At 47.1% G+C, this 19,090-nt stretch overlaps 1 protein-coding gene across 6 annotated transcripts; it reads left to right on the forward strand.

The window, feature by feature from the left end:
• Window positions 1–415: 415 nt before the first annotated feature.
• chd8 (chromodomain helicase DNA binding protein 8) lies at window positions 416–18,581 on the forward strand. Of its 6 annotated transcripts, XM_034555982.1 has the most exons (40): window positions 416–548; window positions 1,666–2,432; window positions 2,514–2,639; window positions 2,798–3,094; window positions 4,490–4,603; window positions 4,733–5,235; window positions 5,403–5,514; window positions 5,807–6,013; window positions 6,145–6,213; window positions 6,309–6,364; window positions 6,453–6,570; window positions 6,661–6,744; window positions 6,915–7,052; window positions 7,145–7,266; window positions 7,497–7,740; window positions 7,824–8,000; window positions 8,203–8,346; window positions 8,468–8,566; window positions 8,670–8,829; window positions 9,176–9,386; window positions 9,527–9,722; window positions 9,937–10,107; window positions 10,234–10,527; window positions 10,680–10,900; window positions 10,991–11,193; window positions 11,365–11,521; window positions 11,595–11,684; window positions 11,795–11,898; window positions 12,590–12,713; window positions 12,930–13,005; window positions 13,113–13,384; window positions 13,726–13,958; window positions 14,116–14,766; window positions 14,854–14,960; window positions 15,077–15,298; window positions 15,506–15,601; window positions 16,573–16,686; window positions 16,840–16,941; window positions 17,031–17,135; window positions 17,460–18,581. In XM_034555982.1, exons 2-40 carry the CDS (start codon window positions 1,767–1,769, stop codon window positions 17,817–17,819), a joined length of 7,545 nt encoding a protein of 2,514 aa, XP_034411873.1. In that variant the 5' UTR covers window positions 416–548; window positions 1,666–1,766; the 3' UTR covers window positions 17,820–18,581. The 6 variants fall into 6 exon arrangements, with proteins under 6 accessions (XP_034411873.1, XP_034411869.1, XP_034411872.1 ...); XM_034555978.1 differs by having other exon boundaries at window positions 1,666–2,639; XM_034555981.1 differs by having other exon boundaries at window positions 1,666–2,639; window positions 14,857–14,960.
• Window positions 18,582–19,090: the final 509 nt, after the last annotated feature.

Below are 19,090 nucleotides of genomic sequence, written 5' to 3' on the forward strand. Positions count from 1 at the left end.
CGTGCCCGCGGGGTTTCGGGCTCTGTCTTTAGACAGCAAAGCAGCATCACACGGTGAGGATAACTGCTGAGCAACCAATGTAATAAAGCCCTGAGGAAAAGAAACTGACATTGTCATTGACGACAGAGGCCTCTTGGGTTATGCAGCACATTGACCCGTTCAGAAGATTATAACACCGTCTGACCCACGGTCAGCTCTAAAGGGCCGGCGCTTTCCAATGTGAGCACCTATGTCCGTGAAACGGCAACGTTGGCGATCCCTTAGTCAAATGATTCCACTAGGCCGCATTTATTGTGTTTTCAACCGAACTATGGCTCTCGGTCCCGCCCATGAGCAGCCGTAAAAGTGACGGATTGCTCCCGCAACCAATGAAATAGCCGCATGCTGCCGGCTCGGGAGAAAACGGACCAATCACCGCTCGATGGCAGACGAGGGGCACGCTTTCTACGCTTTCTCTGGCAAGAATGTTAGTTCCTGCTCTTCCCTGGCCGTTTCCTGTAATCGTACAGTGTTGTGAGACGGAGAAAGCCATGTGTGTCGATGCAAAGGTAAATTTAGCACCCCGAAATTATTACTGGGAGAGTTGGGGCAGTGGATACCACGGTTATTTTCATGTATTTTTGCCGAAAATCAGACGCGGACCAACCGAAACAATATTGCGGCCTAACCCGTGTCTGAACGTTGTCGAGCAATGGTTATTATGGCACGTTGCTTTGGTTTGGTCCGGTTTGTTGATGAGATTGAAGGAGTCCGGTGGACTGAATGGTTGGTGGCAGATGACCGAGAAGGGGGGGGAAAGGTTTCCAAACATACAACACATTACGTCCTTTGGACCGAATATGCTTTCGGTGCAACGCAGGCTTTTGTAAGAGGCACATCTTAGTTGCGGGACAAGCTAATGCTAGCCGACGGTTTAGTGAGAGACTGCAAGCGGAGCGGAGAGGAGCGCATCCTGCCTGCAACATCAGTACCCTCCTCGCCTGACTCCACGACCGACTGCTTTTATTCACGGAATGTGCCCACGGTAGCACGGCTTTGGATAGCACCTGGGAAGAAGCCTCCTATTTGTGTATTTGTTTAACTAAAAATATAACTTTGAACGCGTTTTCTGGGCGAGGTGGCAAAGAGTTGTGTTATTTTCAAAACAATATTGTTGTCTTTATTGCTACAATATCTTGGCAAACATTTTATTTACTGGGCATTATGTGTCAGTAAAAAAAAAAAAAAACGTTTCATTTTCAAAAGTGTTTTTTTTTTATGTTCGAGTGGTGTGATGCACTTGACTCGCAGTGGACTAAACGTGATCGTTTCAGTCCCAGCTCTTACAATACATAAATGTGTAATGTTCATAAGAAAGTGGCCTGTTTTTTTTTTAGTAAAGACTGCATTAGTTCTGTAAATTATGAACCAAACTTGAGTGTGTGTGTGGTGTTGATGGGCATCAAAGAAACATGGAAACAGAATTGACCAGGACTAAAAACATTCACGATTGCCTTTTGCCATGCAAAGACATGCGTACTATAACCATTGATGACACACCACATTTCAGTTGTTTTATACAGATTTGAGCTGCACAATCAGCATAACGTTTGTTTGAGTAATGCTGAAGTCAGACGTGTTTATTGTGTGCTTCACTGACATCAGTGTTTCTCCTTCTTTTACCAGCTGTTTACTTGAAAGTTGAGAAGAACTGGCCCGCAACTACTTAGCTTCCATCTCGGAGTCTTTTTAACTCCGTGCCCGTCTCCCTGTGTGGAGTGGGCAAGATGGCAGACCCCATCATGGACCTCTTTGAGGACACACCCCTGTTCAACCTGGATGCCCTACCCGACGACTCCTTCTCTCATGGCTCCTCGGACCCCGTGGAGGAGGCCCTTAAGCTGGCGTTGGGCCAAGTGGACCCACTGACCGAGCCTGAGCTCACAGTCAACGCAGACTTGGGTGTTTCTGTAGCAGCTCCGGCCATCCTGGAGCCTGCCCTCGTTCAGCTGTCCACACAGCAGCCGGCTCAGACTGTTTCCATAGCTGCGGCTCCCACTGTCGTCTCTGTTCCTGCACCAGTTGATACTTTACCTCAGATCCAGGTCCAGACCACGATACCCACCAGTAGCACTGTCCTGCTGAGCTCACCTCTGACAGTTTCCAGCTCCCCAATCACCACCACCGCCACCACGCAGCAGATCACACAGATAACTCATCAGCTTACTGCACAGCAGTTAGCTGCCATCACACAACAGGCCGGGGGCAAAATTGTCATCCTCAAAGGTCCCCAGGGTCAAGCCCAGGTGCTGCAGACTGTGTCAGGAGCCACAGGCCAGACAGGTGGAAAGGTCATCCGTGTGTTGTCTGGCACTGCTCTTAAGCCCGGCATGTCCATACTGCAGGGGGGAACCGTCTTGAATCAGGCCAGTCTGGGACATGCTCAAGTCAAGGTGGGTGCTGCTGGGGTGCAGAGGTTGCTGCAGTCTCCCAACGGGCCAGTGAAACAAATGCTACTGACCTCTATTCCCCAGACACAAGGCCAGACCATTCAGTTGCAGATTCCTTCCCAATCACAGATGGCTCAAGGCCAGAATCAAGTCCAAATCCAGACCCAAGGTCAGGTGCAGCTCCAACCAGCCATGCAGGCCCAAACGCAGGTAAGCACCACCTCTTCCGCTACAGCAGGCAGACCACAAGGTGTCACTCTGACAGCCACACCCCAGTAGGTGACGCCTGAATCCAGCAATGATCCAAACTGTATTTTTAGGTCAGTCTTTTTGTCATAATGAGTCTCATTCCGTGTATCTGATTGTAGGGTGGCGAAGCAAAGCGTATCACCCTGGTTCTCCAGCAGCCTTCCCAGGCTGGCTCTGCTCTGGCAGTGGGTCAAACCCAGCAACATATGCAGATTCAGACAACCCAAGGGGGCCAGCACCAGATCCCAGCTAGACTGGTGCTGGGTCAGCTCCCGGGAGGTAAACTGGTTATCCAGGGAAGCCAGCTAGCAGCCCTGACACAGGCTCGGGCTGCAGGCCAGGCTGGAGGGCAGCCCAAAGTCCTCACAATTCAGTTGCAGGTGCAGCAGCAGCCCAACCAACAAGGAGGAATTAAGGTGCGAAACAAAAGTGCAATAAAGTTTGGATGTGCCTGTTAGTTTAATCAGATTAGTGTTTTCCCCACAATACATGTTTTTTTTTAATATTCTCTTGTTCTCTGATGTTCTCGTTTGTGATCGTGTGGAGCGCTGTCTCCATGCTAGCTGCTAGTTTTCTAGTGATGCCTTTGGAACAGTGTGTGGGAGATCTTGAATTTGACTGATAATAGAAGGAATTGTAATTCCCAATACACTCAATATAGACATTTGTCTACCTGTAGTCAAATTTTCAACCATGCCCCAGGAGTCGATTCTTTCGAAAAGGTGTACATTTGTAATCTTGACCCCCGGTGACATGTTGCTGCCCGGCAAAATGCTACCAGCTTCCGCAACGACCGTGGCTCTGTGTGACCAGTGTTTTAGCTTGCTAACATTAGTGTTCGACTAGAGTTGTTTTTTCTGCTTGTTTTAGATGGCCACACTTAATATTGCATGTGCTGTTACAGTACACCATAAATGAACAATGGCTATCTTTGTGCAGCAGGGACAGATCAGTCCAAATCATGAATATTCCCACATTGACTCTGCTAACTAGTATCCATTAACAGTTTAATGTTAGAACTCGCTGCTTTTATTTGCCATGTAAGGACATTGGTTGTTTTGAATGTGTCGGCACACTGTAGCCAGTGAATACCCGATAGTGGAGTGGCCAAGTGCTCGAAAATGAATGGAGATAAAGAAAAGGAAGGGATTTGAGCATTTGTTGCATAAGACTGAATGTTTTCATGTTAAAAATCAGCAATGTGGCTGTTTTGAATCGAGCAGTACGATCAAATGGATTGTTGGCTCTCGAGTTACAATGTACCACATCATTTCCACATAATAACCTTTAATCACAATGGTTAATGGTTTCCAAATTATCACATCATTTATGGTGGAGATTTACAAGAGTGTGCCTGTTTGGTTTACTGTTGTTTTATACTCTCACGACTGTATTTTCCACCTCATTAAACCAACATGGCAGCATTTTTGGATATGCGTTTGTTTGCCCACAGAGTTCGATATTAAAGTTTCATCTCTGCATTCAGATCAGACGTATGTTCAGGATATGTTTATCCCAGCTTCGCTCAAAGGTTGGAAGCTTAAGGAACGGTCAGCCTAGCTCTGTCAGCTGAAAAAACACCCTTGTCCGATACCCCATTAGAGTACAAAGATGACATTGATACAGCTATCAGACAGTAATATAAGACGCCAGACAGATTTTACAAAATGTATTTAATGTTCTTTCAAATCCTGCCAAATTCTCAGATCATATATTGTCACTGCTTAACTGTTACATCTAACATTGGCTCATTTAGTTCTTTTTTTTAAAGGGTACTGTGGCTTTACATGTCGGTTCTCTCACTCTTACAGTACCAGCTGGTCTCAGGAGCTGGCAATACTGGCAGCCCACAGGTGTTGCAGATCACGCAGGGCCAAGGAGGGCAGAGAGTTGCGGTGCCAATCAAAATGCTTCTGCAGCCACAGGTAGACCTCCAGATGTGCATAGACATTTCCTTATTTTCATATGCGTGCATACTATTATATAAACGGGTTGGATACAAGACCGGTGTGACAGAAAGTGTTCTGCACTCTCACACATTCTCCTTCACACAGACAAGCTCGGCGTCCTCAGTCGGCGGCACGGTCTCTGTGGTGAAGGTCATCAACACGTCGGCCGCAGGCCCCTCCACTACAACCACAACTCAGTCCCAGGCCATCCGCATCACCAAGGCCTCCGGCGAGCCGGCCTCTGTGCGACGAGTGGAGATCCTCTGCAAGCAGGAGAAAGCAAACCGCATTGTGGCTGAAGCGATAGCGCGGGCCAAAGCGCGTGGTGAGAAGAACCTGCCCAGAGTCCTGAACCAGGATGAGCTTCCGGCCACGCAGACCTCCCCAGAATTGGGGGGCACTGTGACTGTGGTGTCCACTGCTAAGAAAAAGTCCAGCGGAGGAGGAAGCAAAAAGAAAAACCCTGTAGCTGGAGGAGCGACTCCCAAAACCGCAGGTGGGGCCGACAAAAAGGGCAAAGTGAAGACGCCAGGAGGAACAACCGGAGGGTCTGGAGGCACAGTCGTCCCCGGGTCTGGGAACAAGAGCAAAAGCAAGACTAAGACAAAGTAAGTTATACAGTGTGTGTGTGTGTGTGTGTGTGAGGATGAGGAGGTGAGGGGGCGAATCATTTGAATTGAACGCATTTCTTTATGTTTGGGAAATGAAGCTTTGTAGAAAACAGTTCTCACGTTCACCTTTTGTCTTCGTTTGTCCTCCCTCCATCTTCCCGCAGCACTATCACTCTAGTGGGAGCAAAGAAAAGGAAGCGCAATGCGTCTTCAGACCACTCTGATGGGGAGTTGAGCCCTGCCTCACCGGCTGCTCTGGATGATGACTTGATTACGGTACGAACGTATCCATGATCACATAAATGAGATCAGTGCACTTTTTGGGAATTATTATATTAAAAAATGGTGCGCAGACTGCCAACGTAGACTGTAATTGGTTACATTGAGTCAGCTAAAACAGGGTTAACGACACAATTTGAGTCAACAGAATTTACAAAAGCGCGCTTCTGCTTTTTTTTTTTTTTTTCTTTTTTTTTTTTGTCTGAGTTGATGTTTGTTTTGGTGGGTCTTCTTTTTTTTCTTCAAAAAAAACAAAACACACTGAATTTTAAACCTGTCTTCTGGCCAGAAGAGGCGCTCCAATCGCGTAGTGAAGAGGAAGAAGTACACTGAGGACCTGGATATCAAGATAACGGATGATGAGGACGAGCAGGAAGACGTAGACGTTACTACCACTGCGGCGGCTGTGGCCTCCATCAGTGGCGGGACAGCAGCGCAACTCAAACAGGAACTCGAGCTGGATGTTGACGGACAGCCCAGCATGCAGTTCTTTGTGGTGAGTTTATATCTACCGGAACAAATGTGTTTCTTTGGGGAGATTGAAAGTATTGTCATAAAGAGACACACTGATTGAAATTGAGTGGGTTTGGCTTTAGTGTATGACATTTATTTTTGTATTATTCACAGGAAAACCCAAGTGAGGAAGATGCTGCCATTGTAGACAAAATTTTGTCTTTAAGGTTGACGAAGAAGGAAGTATGTTTATTCCATTAATGTAATTCTAATACAATTACTTTATTAATTAATTTGTGAGAATCATTAAAATCCCCAAACCTCTATTTGTCTTCAAGGTGTCCCTGGGCCAGTACACCACTGTTGAGGAATTCTTTGTGAAATACAAGAACTAGTACGTTTTGACTCGTCTCAATGATTAACTGTGGCCTTGCTATTTATTTCTCTTCTATTTACACGAGTAAAACTCTTTTGGTTCTCAGTTCATACTTGCACTGTGAGTGGGCCAGCTTGAGTCAGCTGGAGAAAGACAAGAGGATCCATCAAAAGATCAAGAGGTTCAAGACCAAGCACGCACAGATGAGGCATCTCTTCCAGGAGGTGAGTGGAGCAGATCCTGAAACCTCTTGTTTTAGGATGCAGTTGAGCTGCAACTACGTCTACTGTGTCTGACCCTGTGGTTCTGTTTAGGATGAGGAGGCTTTTAACCCAGACTATGTAGAGGCGGACAGGATCCTGGACGTGTCCCACAGCGTGGACAAGGACAACGGCGAGGTGAGAGACCAGTCCTTGTAGAGGCATCACTTTTACAGCTGGACAAAAGAGCTCAGCGGTTCCTCTCTCGGCTATCGAGCTGTTTTTGTTTTGTTTTTAATTATCCTCTTCTTTTAGTGGTTGGCATGTTTGCAATAGTTTAAAACTGTCTCTCACTCTTTTCCCTCTAGCCTGTTATCTACTACTTGGTGAAGTGGTCCTCTCTGCCTTATGAGGACGCTACCTGGGAACTGAAGGAGGACGTGGACGAGGGCAAGGTCGAGGAATTTAGCAAAATCCAAAACCGACAACCTCGCCTGAAGAGAACGGTGAGCCGTCAAGTGGAAGTCAGCGAAGTGCGATTGTTTAGTTCCTTGTTCTCTTCCACTCATGCATTTTATTTCTCCCCCTCTGTCCTCAGCCACGGCCGCCTGCCAGTTCATGGAAGAAGTTGGAGGAGACCAGAGAGTACAAGAATGGCAACACACTCCGAGAGTACCAGCTTGAAGGAGTCAACTGGCTCCTCTTCAACTGGTACAACAGGTATTTATCACACACCCTCCATGTGTTGCCTTTAGCACTCCTGTATCTTGAAGCCACATCAAAATGGATTGGCGGCGCTATTCAATTGGGAGCAGTTGCAACTTTAGGATCTGGATACCACGAAGAAGGCATTGTGTCGTCTATATTCTGGCAAACATACGCCCGGTTGGAACGTTACTCGTTGATCAAGCCCAAGGGATTCACCTTTTCCTCTGGTTCTTGTCCCGCAGGCAGAACTGTATCCTGGCAGATGAGATGGGTCTGGGGAAGACCATCCAGTCTATCACGCTGCTGTCTGAGGAGTACGGCGCTGGCGTCCAAGGCCCCTTCCTGGTCATTGCTCCTCTCTCCACCATCACCAACTGGGAGAGGGAGTTCAGCACATGGACCAACATGAACGCCATCGTCTACCACGGCAGCCTGGCCAGCCGACAGATGATCCAGCAGTATGAGATGTACTTCAAGGACGACAAGGTGGAGTTATTGATTACGCTTGTTGTTGGTGAACTTTATTGATGTTGAACGTGTCGAATGAAGATTGTCTATTCTGTCTACAGGAGCACTTGATCCCAGGTGCGTACAAGTTTGATGCCCTCATCACAACATTTGAGATGGTGTTATCCGACTGCCCAGAGCTGAGGGAGATCTCCTGGCGCTGTGTAATCATTGATGAGGCCCACCGCCTCAAGAATCGAAACTGCAAGCTGTTGGACAGCTTGAAGGCGCTGGATGTGGTGAGTGGACCACAGCCGGATGTGGATTTTTGAACAAAACCAATGGTCAAATGTGCAGAGAGTAACGGGATGCTGGTCGTTTTTTCTTTAATTCTGCTTGAATATTTGGTCCTACTTAACGTTCTTGCCTGCCTGCCTCTCCGCCCCCTGTCCTTCTCTATTTGTCTCTATAATTGTGTTCTGTTCTTGTGTGTTCTCCCAGGAACATAAGGTGTTGTTGACCGGCACTCCTCTCCAGAATACTGTGGAGGAACTCTTCAGCCTGCTTCATTTCTTGGAGCCTGCTCAGTTCCCTTCTGAGACTGAATTCCTCAGAGACTTTGGAGACCTCAAAACAGAGGAACAGGTGAGAAATATACAATCACTCTCATATTCACAGACAATATTCTTTGGTCTTGGCATTTTGTAGCAGTCACTGAGCAAATCCTTGATTTATTTTTCTTTCTCTTCTCTCCATGGGTCCACAGGTTCAAAAGCTGCAGGCCATCTTGAAGCCTATGATGCTACGAAGGCTCAAAGAGGATGTTGAGAAGAACTTGGCACCCAAACAGGAGACCATCATTGAGGTTCGTGGAAATAGTGCACATTCAATGTAAACTCTTGTGTGAGGTGATCTGAACGGCACCGATAAGGTTAACGATTTGATTCCTCGACTGCGTTTGCTCTCAGGTTGAGTTGACGGATGTCCAGAAGAAGTACTACCGGGCCATCCTGGAGAGGAACTTCACTTTCCTCAGTTTAGGGGTAAACAGTAACAGCAATGTCCCCAACCTGCTCAACACTATGATGGAGCTCCGCAAGTGCTGCAACCACCCCTACCTCATCAATGGTAGTGCATCAGAATATTAACTCAATATTAGCTCTTGGTACATGCTGGGCATCTTGCTGTTTGCATGTATGTTTGTTAGATTCAGCCTGAAACGTATCTATTTCAATGAATAACTAACTTGTGCCATACTGTCCCTATAATCATAGGGACGGCAATTCAATGTAGTATTAACATCTTGGCTGAAAAACGGTAGTCATTTTAGTATATATTTATTTGTTGCCATTTTACAGATTAAGCATTTATTAAATCCTAAATTGGCTGTTTGTTCGAAGCTGTCAACAAGCGGTCTGCGCTGCATTTGCTTGTGGAAAGCTAGCATAATACAATTGTACCTCCTTTTGTCCAGGCGCGGAGGAGAAGATCGTAGCTGAGCTGCGACAGGTCTACGACCCCATGGCGCACGACTTCCATTTGCAGGCCCTGATTCGGTCGGCCGGCAAGCTGGTGTTACTGGACAAGCTGCTGCCTCGCCTCAAGGCTGGCGGCCACAAAGTGCTCATCTTCTCCCAGATGGTGCGCTGCTTGGATATTCTGGAGGACTACCTCATCAACAAGAGGTAAAAAGGCCAAGTGTATTTTATTGCAGCTGGTGATTTCGAATTTATTTTTATTATTAATTATTGCTGTTACTGTTCAAGTATTATGAGGACTTATGTGATGTGTTAATGTTAAATGTGGTCACTTATTGTTTAAACAGATACCTTTATGAGCGAATTGATGGCAGAGTGCGTGGGAACTTGCGTCAAGCTGCCATCGACCGCTTCAGCAAGCCTGACTCGGACCGCTTTGTCTTCCTGCTGTGTACCCGTGCTGGCGGCCTGGGTATTAACCTCACTGCTGCCGACACCTGTGTTATATTTGACTCCGACTGGAACCCTCAAAATGACCTGCAGGTACCAGATTGTACTGTTCTTCTTTCTGGTATAAAGAGAGTTCTGAAACAACAAACATCTTTTAGATAAATGTCTTTGTTTACTCTCAAGTGTGTGTGTGTGTTTTTTTTTTCTTCTTCATTTTAAGTTCAAAACTTAGAACCATTTTCATCTGTGTTTGTGTCAGCAGCTCCATGCGATGCACTTTTGATCCTCCTTTTTATTCTTTTATCAGGCACAAGCGCGGTGTCATCGTATTGGTCAGTCTAAGGCGGTCAAGGTGTACCGTCTGATCACGAGGAACTCCTACGAGAGGGAGATGCTGGATAAAGCTAGCCTGAAGCTTGGCCTGGACCGGGCCGTCCTGCAGAGTATGAGTGGCAACAAAGAAACCAACGTCAATGGGGTAAGAGAACCTACTTGTCAGATATGTTGTATCTTTTAATATAATATATACATCTTTATTTTGAAAAATGAGTTTGCTAAAACCAGTTTGGGTTGCTTGTGTAAATGACATCTGTGTCACCTTAAGCAGGTACAACAGTTCTCCAAGAAGGAGATTGAGGACCTGCTGAGAAAGGGCGCCTACGCTGCCATCATGGATGAAAACGATGAAGGCAATCGCTTCTGTGAGGAGGACATTGACCAGATCCTCCAGCGAAGAGCCACCACCATCACCATCGAGAGCGAGGGCAAAGGCTCCACGTTCTCCAAGGCCAGCTTCGTGGCCTCTGAGAACCGCAATGACATTGCCCTCGATGACCCTGAATTCTGGCAGAAGTGGGCCAAGAAGGCCGACATCGACATGGAAACCATGAACCGAAAGGTAAGTGGAGGGTGTTTTATAGTGCTACTGCCACAGCATGGTAAACACTCTATATTTCACTAATGTATTATTTTGCATTCTTGTATAAAGGCTTCCGCATTACATTCTCAGAGTAATATGTAATTGACTAAAAGTGACTTTGTTCTCCACAGAACACCCTTGTGATCGACACTCCCAGAGTCCGCAAGCAGACCCGCCAGTACTCCAGTTTACGAGGTGAAGGTGGAGACCTGTCTGATATGGAAAGCGACGATGAGTATCCACCGGCCAATTCTAGACAGTCGCGTTCCGCGAGGCGCACCGAGCGCCACAGTGGAGGGGGTTACGGCCGCACTGACTGTTTCCGGGTGGAGAAACACCTGCTTGTCTATGGGTACTTGGGCTTTGCTGCTCACTTTGTCAGTCTATGCTCGTAACCTCTGTCCCCTGTTCTCACTCAAATACCCGTTTTCTTTTTCTCCAGTTGGGGTCGCTGGAGGGACATCCTATCCCATGCCAGATGTAAGCGCCGTCTGAGCGAGCGCGACGTGGAGACAATCTGCCGAGTCATCCTGGTCTTTTGTCTGCTCCACTATCGTGGAGATGAGAACATCAAAAGTTTCATCTGGGAGCTCATCACACCGCCAGAGAACGGCCGCGAACCCCAAACACTACTTAACCACTCTGGTAGGAGCTTCACACAGAATCACCCTTGCAATGTTTTACACAGAATAAAGTGGATTAATTCGTTTGTTTGGTAGAAAAGAAACACATTCCTATCTTTCTTATATAGTCATTGCTGGTGACATTTTCTTGTTGTCAGTTGAAATTAACTCTATAACGTTGATCTCTGCCTAGGCCTGTCTATCCCGGTCCCAAGAGGCAGGAAGGGTAAGAGAGTAAAGGCCCAGAGCACGTTTGACGTCCAGAAAGTGGAGTGGATCCGCAAGTACAACCCTGACACCCTGCTTCTGGACGAGAGCTACCGCAAACACCTCAAGCACCAGTGCAACAAGTCAGTGAAGCGTGTGCGTGTGCGTATGCGTGTGTGTGTGTGTGTGTGTGTAACCTCTCCTCTCCTACCACAGGGTGTTGCTGAGGGTGCGCATGCTCTACTACCTGAAACAGGAGGTGATCGGCGAACATGCAGAAGCTGTCCTGAAAGGGGCTGTCAGCAGGTACCTGATGCTGTCCTTTTGTGCATTCAGCCAAACGCAGGCTCAATTACTGAAGTTCACTGTGATGCACTCCAACCCAGTGCGCCATGCATTAATCTATTTGTTCTCAGGGACGTCGCTATCTGGATGCCTGAGATGGAGCAGCAGGAGGTCCCTGCAAGATGGTGGGATACTGAAGCAGACCGCTCACTGCTTGCTGGCGTATTTAAACATGGTAGGTTTTCTCTCTGTATGTTCAAAGCTTTAACGAGAATCGTGTCAGGATTTGTTGTATCTTCAAGGGACAGTGTCGGCTTGTAGCTCCGTCACTTCGAGCTAAACACTTAACAAAATCACGACTGTTTGCTGTGCTGGCTCCTCATTGGTGGTGGAAGAGCTCCCCACTGACATCAGGACAGCAGAAAGTCTCTACACCTTCCGTCGCAAACTAAAACCACATCTTTTTCGGCTATACCTTGAATAGGGAAGGTAGCGCCGTAGTAGCACTTTAGTAGCACTTAAATGTCTCTTACTGATAGCACTTTGTAGTTTAACTTTATTGAAGAAATTGTACTTGATTCTTGTTGTTCTGAGTTTGGACTCATGGTTTAATGCACTTATTGTAAGTCGCTTTGGATAAAAGCGTTGGCTAACATGTAATGTAAGTGTGCAGAACGTGGTGGCATGTAGCGATGTGGTTGTGACATCCCAACCAACTGACCCCCCTCGATTTTTAAGACTGTAACTGCTGAGTGTGAAACCCTGGTAACGCCGTTGGCCTCCGTCAGAGGCCGTTCTTGCAATAAATACACACTACTTGGGTTCAGCGGTGGTCTTGTTTACCATCATTGTAACATGTCAAACAGCTGACGTTGCCTCATTTCTGGTGCTTTTTATGAAACCCGCGACTCTTTCTCTATGACCAGGTTATGAGATGTACACCACTATGCGAGCTGATCCCTGCCTCTGCTTCCTGGAGAGGGCTGGTCGGCCTGATGACAAGGCCATTGATGCCGAGCAGCACACTGGTGATGTCGAGATGGGAGATGAGTGAGTTATCTTGGCTGATGGACAATTAAAACATATTTGCCCGAAAGATGTATGGCAGCCGTACAAGTTAACTGGATGTTGTAACATTTTTACATTTGTTAGTTTCAAAGTTTTGTGTTCAATCTCTTAGAATGAACTCTATTAAAATGTTTTGTATAGTGGTGTCCCTTAGACAAATGTCCCTGCTTAACGGTGCTTATTGTTTGTATTGTGTAGTCCTGATTATGATAAGTACTCAGAGGACCCGGAGTTCAAGCCTGCATCAAGACACGCCAAAGATCTTTTCGATGAGGTACGAATCTGAGCCGTCACATTGAAGCCGTTCTGTCTGCAATAGTCTTTCTGACTGTGAACCAAGCGATGAGCAATTGAATGACTCCGTTTGACCTCGTCTTTTAGGCTGATTCCATGAACGTTGACGATGAGATTTCCGTGGAAGACAAGGTGGGGCCAGTGATCACGGAAAGCTTCTCCAGCCAGAGTGGTGCGTGTGACTGGCCCTCGAGCTCATCACTTACAGCGCGGTTGCGGCGACTGATCACAGCTTATCAGCGCAGCTACAGGCAGGAGCAGCTGAAGCTCGAAGCGGAGGCAAAGGGCGACCGCAGGCGCAGGCGGTGCGAACAGGCCAGCAAGCTGAAGGAGATTGCACGGCAGGAGCGCCAACAGAGGTACATTGCGGTTACGTTATTATTGTCTCTTCTATGGAAAATTAAGGTTATACATTCCCATGCTTACCATTTTTCCACAGACAATTCAAGCCTTTTTGCATATTGTAAAAGTGTGCAGTACTCATCGTTTAAAATGTTTACGTTCAGCGTTACTTAAAACACTTTGCTTGTATCTTGAGGTGTCATGAATGCCATTCCTTCCTCACAAAACCTCATTTTCAAAACCTTATCGTGCACATGCAAGACCTAAAACATCATCTTTAGGCATATGCCAATATGTTTTTGATAGATATTCAGTAAATATTTCTTCTCCTTTACTTTCCTTTCCGTCTTACGCCCAGGTGGACACGTAGGGAGGAATGTGACTTCTACCGTGTGGTGTCGACTTTTGGTGTGGAAAAGATCCTAAAGGAGCAAAGTTTTCCTGAGGGAGGAGATCCTGAGTTTGACTGGAACCGCTTCCGGACTTTTGCTCGTCTGGATAAAAAAACTGATGAGAGCCTGAGTCGATACTTCCGCTCTTTCGTTGCCATGTGCCGGAGAGTTTGCCACCTGCGCCCTGGCCGCGGTGAAGGTAACTACCTAACCTGATGCATGCTGCCAAAAAATAAATCCAGCTTTTTATACTCTTAATATGTTAACGTACAGTTTTCCTTTGTCGGTTTGATAAAAGCAGAACGTGCTGACTTCAGTCACACACCAGTAAATATCTCTTGTCTCATCCTGCTCAGAGTCTTCAGATCTTTCCCAGACTGTCGCCGCCATCACTGAGGAGCGTGCTTCCCGAACCCTCTACCGCATTAGCCTCCTGCGTCGCCTTCGTGAGAGAGCGCTGCCCCACCCGTCCCTGGAGGAGCGTCTGTCTCTGGCTCCGACCAGCTCCGAGTTGCCCGGTTGGTGGAATATTCCGGAACACGATCGTCAGCTGATGCTGGGCGCCGCGCTGCACGGTGTCAGCCGCACCGAGCTCTCCATCTACTCAGACCCACAGTTCACCTTCTGTCACGCTCGGGAAGAGTTCATCCAGAACCAGCAAGCCCCGCAGCCTCCACCTGAAGCACCGCCCATCATGCTCCTCATCCAGCCGAAGACTGAGGAGGAGGTGCCTGGTGTGAAGGAGGAGTTGGCTATGGAGGACGCCCGGTTGCTTGGAGGTGAAATCAGTGCTGCCCTGCAGAGTACGCCTCTGAATCACCAAGACGGCAAGGCACGAGGGCCGGGTTGGAGCCTTAAGAGGAGCAGGGGGAGGAGCGGAAAAACAGGAGAAAGGAAGGGAGAGGGAGGGTCTGACTCTGACTCTGACTCTGATTCTGGCTCGTCGTCATCGGGGCGATCGGGCAGCAGTGACGAGAGCGGAGAGAGTGAAGAAGAGGTGGAAAGAGGTAAGTTGGTCGTTGCGGAGGAAAAACAAGTTAAATGCTTCAAGAATACACTCAACCAATCTAATTAAGTTCCCCTTTTCTTCATAGCAGGCATGAAGCTGTGTGACGTGGATGAAGAAAATAGTTTACTCTCCATGACTCCCTCTCAGGATGGCATTCCTCCTCCTGATCCCCTCAGAGTGGATTGGCCCAAGGTAATTAATGCACAGTTCTCAACATGTATGTCTCAATTTCAAAGTATTTCTCATGAAGGAATGAACCAGATGTTTGTCTTTGACTGATACACGGGGCGCCCTTTTTTTTGTCTCAGGACCGTGTGCTAATCAACCGTCTGGACAGTTTGTGTACGCTGATGCTGACGGGTCAGTGGCCCTCAGGGCGGCGCTACATGCCTGAGGCTCAGCTCAACCCGAGCTCAGAGCTGGCGGGAGACGAGATGGCCTACACAAGGGTGATCCGTAAACCCAGCGGCGCGCCTGGTGGTCCCGGGGAGGATGGAGAAGATGGAGAGTTCACCGTCAAGCTCCTTAAGGTGAGTCATCAGTAGAGGGTGAAACAATGTTATCTGAGGCATACGCTTTAAAAATATACCCAAACATTATTTTTGCTAATCTTTGCATTGTATGAAAGTGTCTGAAAAGTCTGTGTTTTTTAAGTCAAAAACAGACACTACACGGTGCAGCTGTGATGTGTAGATCACGGCCTAAATTAGAGGTCTCTCTGTTTGTCACACTGTCAGGAGGAGGGGCTGAAGCTGACCTTCTCTAAGCAGGCACTGATGCCCAATGGGTCAGGGGGAGAGAGCAGTGGCCGCAAGAAGCGCAAGGACCACGAGGTACGTGTGTCGGAAATCCATCCGGCTGGCGACTGTGGCTCAGTGGTAGAGCAGGGTCGTCCGTCAATCAGAGGATCGGCGGTTTGACCACTAGTCCATGTCGGTGTGTCCTTAGGCAAGACACTTGCTACTGTAGGCTGTGCCAGCGGGGTGTGAATGAGGGTGAATTGTTAGTTGGAGTCCTGATGAGCAGGTGGAAGCATGCATGGTAGCCCCTCCCATCAGTGTGTGTGTGTGTGTGTGTGTGTGTGTGTGTGTGTGTGTGTGTGTGTGTGTGTGTGTGTGTGTGTGTGTGTGTGTGTGTGTGTGTGTGTGTGTGTGTGTGTGTGTGTGTGTGTGTGTGTGTGTGTGTGTGTGTGTGTGTGTGTGTGTGTGTGTGTGTGTGTGTGTGTGTGTGTGTGTGTGTGTGTGTGTGTGTGTGTGTGTGTGTGTGTGTGTGTGTGTGTGTGTGTGTGTGTGTGTGTGTGTGTGTGTGTGTGTGTGTGTGTGTGTGTGTGTGTGTGTGTGTGTGTGTGTGTGTGTGTGTGTGTGTGTGTGTGTGTGTGTGTGTGTGTGTGTGTGTGTGTGTGTGTGTGTGTGTGTGTGTGTGTGTGTGTGTGTGTGTGTGTGTGTGTGTGTGTGTGTGTGTGTGTGTGTGTGTGTGTGTGTGTGTGTGTGTGTGTGTGTGTGTGTGTGTGTGTGTGTGTGTGTGTGTGTGTGTGTGTGTGTGTGTGTGTGTGTGTGTGTGTGTGTGTGTGTGTGTGTGTGTGTGTGTGTGTGTGTGTGTGTGTGTGTGTGTGTGTGTGTGTGTGAGAGAATGATGTCATGTAGTGTTAAAGCACTTTGAGTGGCCGGAAGACTAGAAAAGCGCTGTACAAGTGTAGTGCATTTTACCCTTTACATGTGCTCCACTCTAGTTCAGGAAGAGTTGGATGCAAAAACAAAACTGCTCTGGATTTAGTTTAACTTTTTTCTGGCTGTCTCTCTTTTAGTTATCAGACCCAGATGGACTCAATGATCCACTGGAGCGTGCTCCTCGGCGCAGGGACCCTCCCACCTGGTTAAAGGAGAACCCAGATTATGAGGTGGAGGGAGACATGCTGGAGGTATATATTCGCGATATGGACCGGGACCAACGGTTCAAGTTTTTAATTAATTTTTGCCTGGCTTAATATAAAGCCCTGGTCTCCGGGTAATAAGGAAACAAAATATCCTAACTATGTTTCTGCTTTATTACATAATTTGTCTTGTTTTCGCAGCTTCTTGTGAACAGGAGCAAGAGGAAGAGGAGGAGGAGGGCAGATAAAGCCCTGACAGGCAGTGAGAAGGTCAAAGTCATCAACATGAGGACAGGAAAGAAGGTGAGACGGGCAGCAATCGGCATCTTAGACTTGGATTTGTCTTTGATCTCTTGCCGACAGACAAACATCCAAATGTTTCTCCTCGGTAGGTCGGAGCCGCTTTCAGTCCGATGCTGCAAGACCTGAAGGAATATCTGGAGGAGAATCCGGATAATGCCGTAGCACCCGACTGGTCCGAAACGGTTCGGAAATCTGTACGTACTCAAAAATGTTATGTTTTTACAAGACTTTGTTTTCACCGTTTCCACGCAGACAAACTAGGAACTGTCACTGTCATGACGGGTGATACGGTCCGACTTTCAGAGTAAAGCTTAAGTTAAATTCAAACTAAGTGTACGCTGATTTGCTAAAAAACGACAATTTTCCAAACTGATCTCATACAGAAAAATATTTGTTCTCCCTGAACGGTAAATGTGGTTCAATAGGACTGGTTACAGCCACATCGAAGAAGGAAAACCATTTCCAGTTTAAAAAATATATATATAAATATGTGTGTGTGTGTGTATATATTTTCACAGGGCTTCCTCCCTGCGACCTTCTTCCACCGGCTGCTGACCGAGCACTCGGAGATCCCGAAAAAAAGCCGCCGCCGCCACCATCACCACCATCACCACCACGTTGCAGAGCCCATCCCCGAAGACCCCAACTTGGATGAAGTGGAGGAGGAGACTCTGGTGTCGGACGGAGCCTACATGATGGACGAGGAGGACCTAGAAACCACCCATCATTTCCTCACCAGTCCGGACTTTGACGTGAAAATGGAGGGCGGCGACAGCCTTTCCCAAGGTGACTATGACAGCTCGGATCAAGAGGCGCTATTGGACGATGTCATCATAGCACAGAAGGACTCTGACTCCTCATCAAGCTCAGAGGATTGACTGAACCCCTCTTGCCGAACACACCTCACTTAGTCCCCTTCTCATCAATGAATCATGTAATTCCTCGTAATTTACTTTTAGCCCCTTTATGTATCGAATTATGGATGAATGTGTTTTGGGTTTTTTTTGTGGCTACTTTTATTCATTTATTTTATATAGTTTTTTTTCTTTTTCTTCTCCTTCAAGGAGCAGGTTTGCACCCATCTGGTTCCTTTTTCATCATCACATGTGTGTTTTTATCTTTCTCTCCTGATCCTTTTCTCTGACAAAATGGCAAAAAGCTGAGCTTTCTTTCTTACTTCACGACTCGTCGTCCCCCTCCGAACCTTTTCTTTCCCATGACATTCCCAGCCATGACCAAAAGGGGACCCCTGCTGTACAGATACCCTTTTTCTTATCAAATAACCTCAATGCTGGTCCTCTAGCGCTACATGAAACTGGACATGTGTACTGAGCAGAGCCCGGACCCAGATCCCACTATTTCCCCCCCACCCCCCACATCTTGTTTGGTCACGTCTTCTGGGTCCAGACGAGTCTGTGAACTGTTATTGTTTTCACTCTATGGGAGGGGTGGGGGTTGAGAGGGAGGGAGAGGGGATATGGTGTATTAGTTACTGAAGCAGTGCTAGGAGGATGGGTGTATTGTCCAATGTAGAGCTGGTCAATTATGTACTAAGGTGCTAAGATGACGGCAATGAGTTCCTATTCTTGTTTTATGATCTGAGTGTATCTGTGAAATGAATAACAGCAATCTACAGTGAACGCAGGTGTGTTTATTTTTGTGACTTTCACCAAGCAGAAGCAATAAGGAGGTTTACCGTTTGTACACCAGTTTGGTTTATCCTATGTATAGCATTTGATAATGCAGAGGAGCTTAAATTATTCCTCACTAGTACTAGATAAGAACGGTACTATATCAAATTATTTGAATTGAGTTAAAAGCCCCTTACATAACCACTGTTTCATCCCTTTTTAAAAATAATAATTTAAAAAAAAAAGTAATTATGGATCGGTCTGAAACGAGGTAGTGAAGATATAATATTCGTCTCTATGGGTACTACACTTCACGAGAGAGGCCTTGCTGCCTGACCTCTGACCTGTGCCTACACAACTCTGATTTGGAAGACTTTGTTAAAGGGGAATGATGTAACTTGCTCAGCCCAGACGATGGAGGAGACAGACTGATTTGACTGTTCTCAATCCTGTTTGGCACTCTCACTGATATTAAATATAATTTTTCAACGTACAATTGCGAATGATAATATTGGTTT

The sequence above is a fragment of the Cyclopterus lumpus genome, chromosome 17, assembly GCF_009769545.1.
Source record: "Cyclopterus lumpus isolate fCycLum1 chromosome 17, fCycLum1.pri, whole genome shotgun sequence".
Lineage (NCBI taxonomy): Eukaryota > Metazoa > Chordata > Actinopteri > Perciformes > Cyclopteridae > Cyclopterus > Cyclopterus lumpus.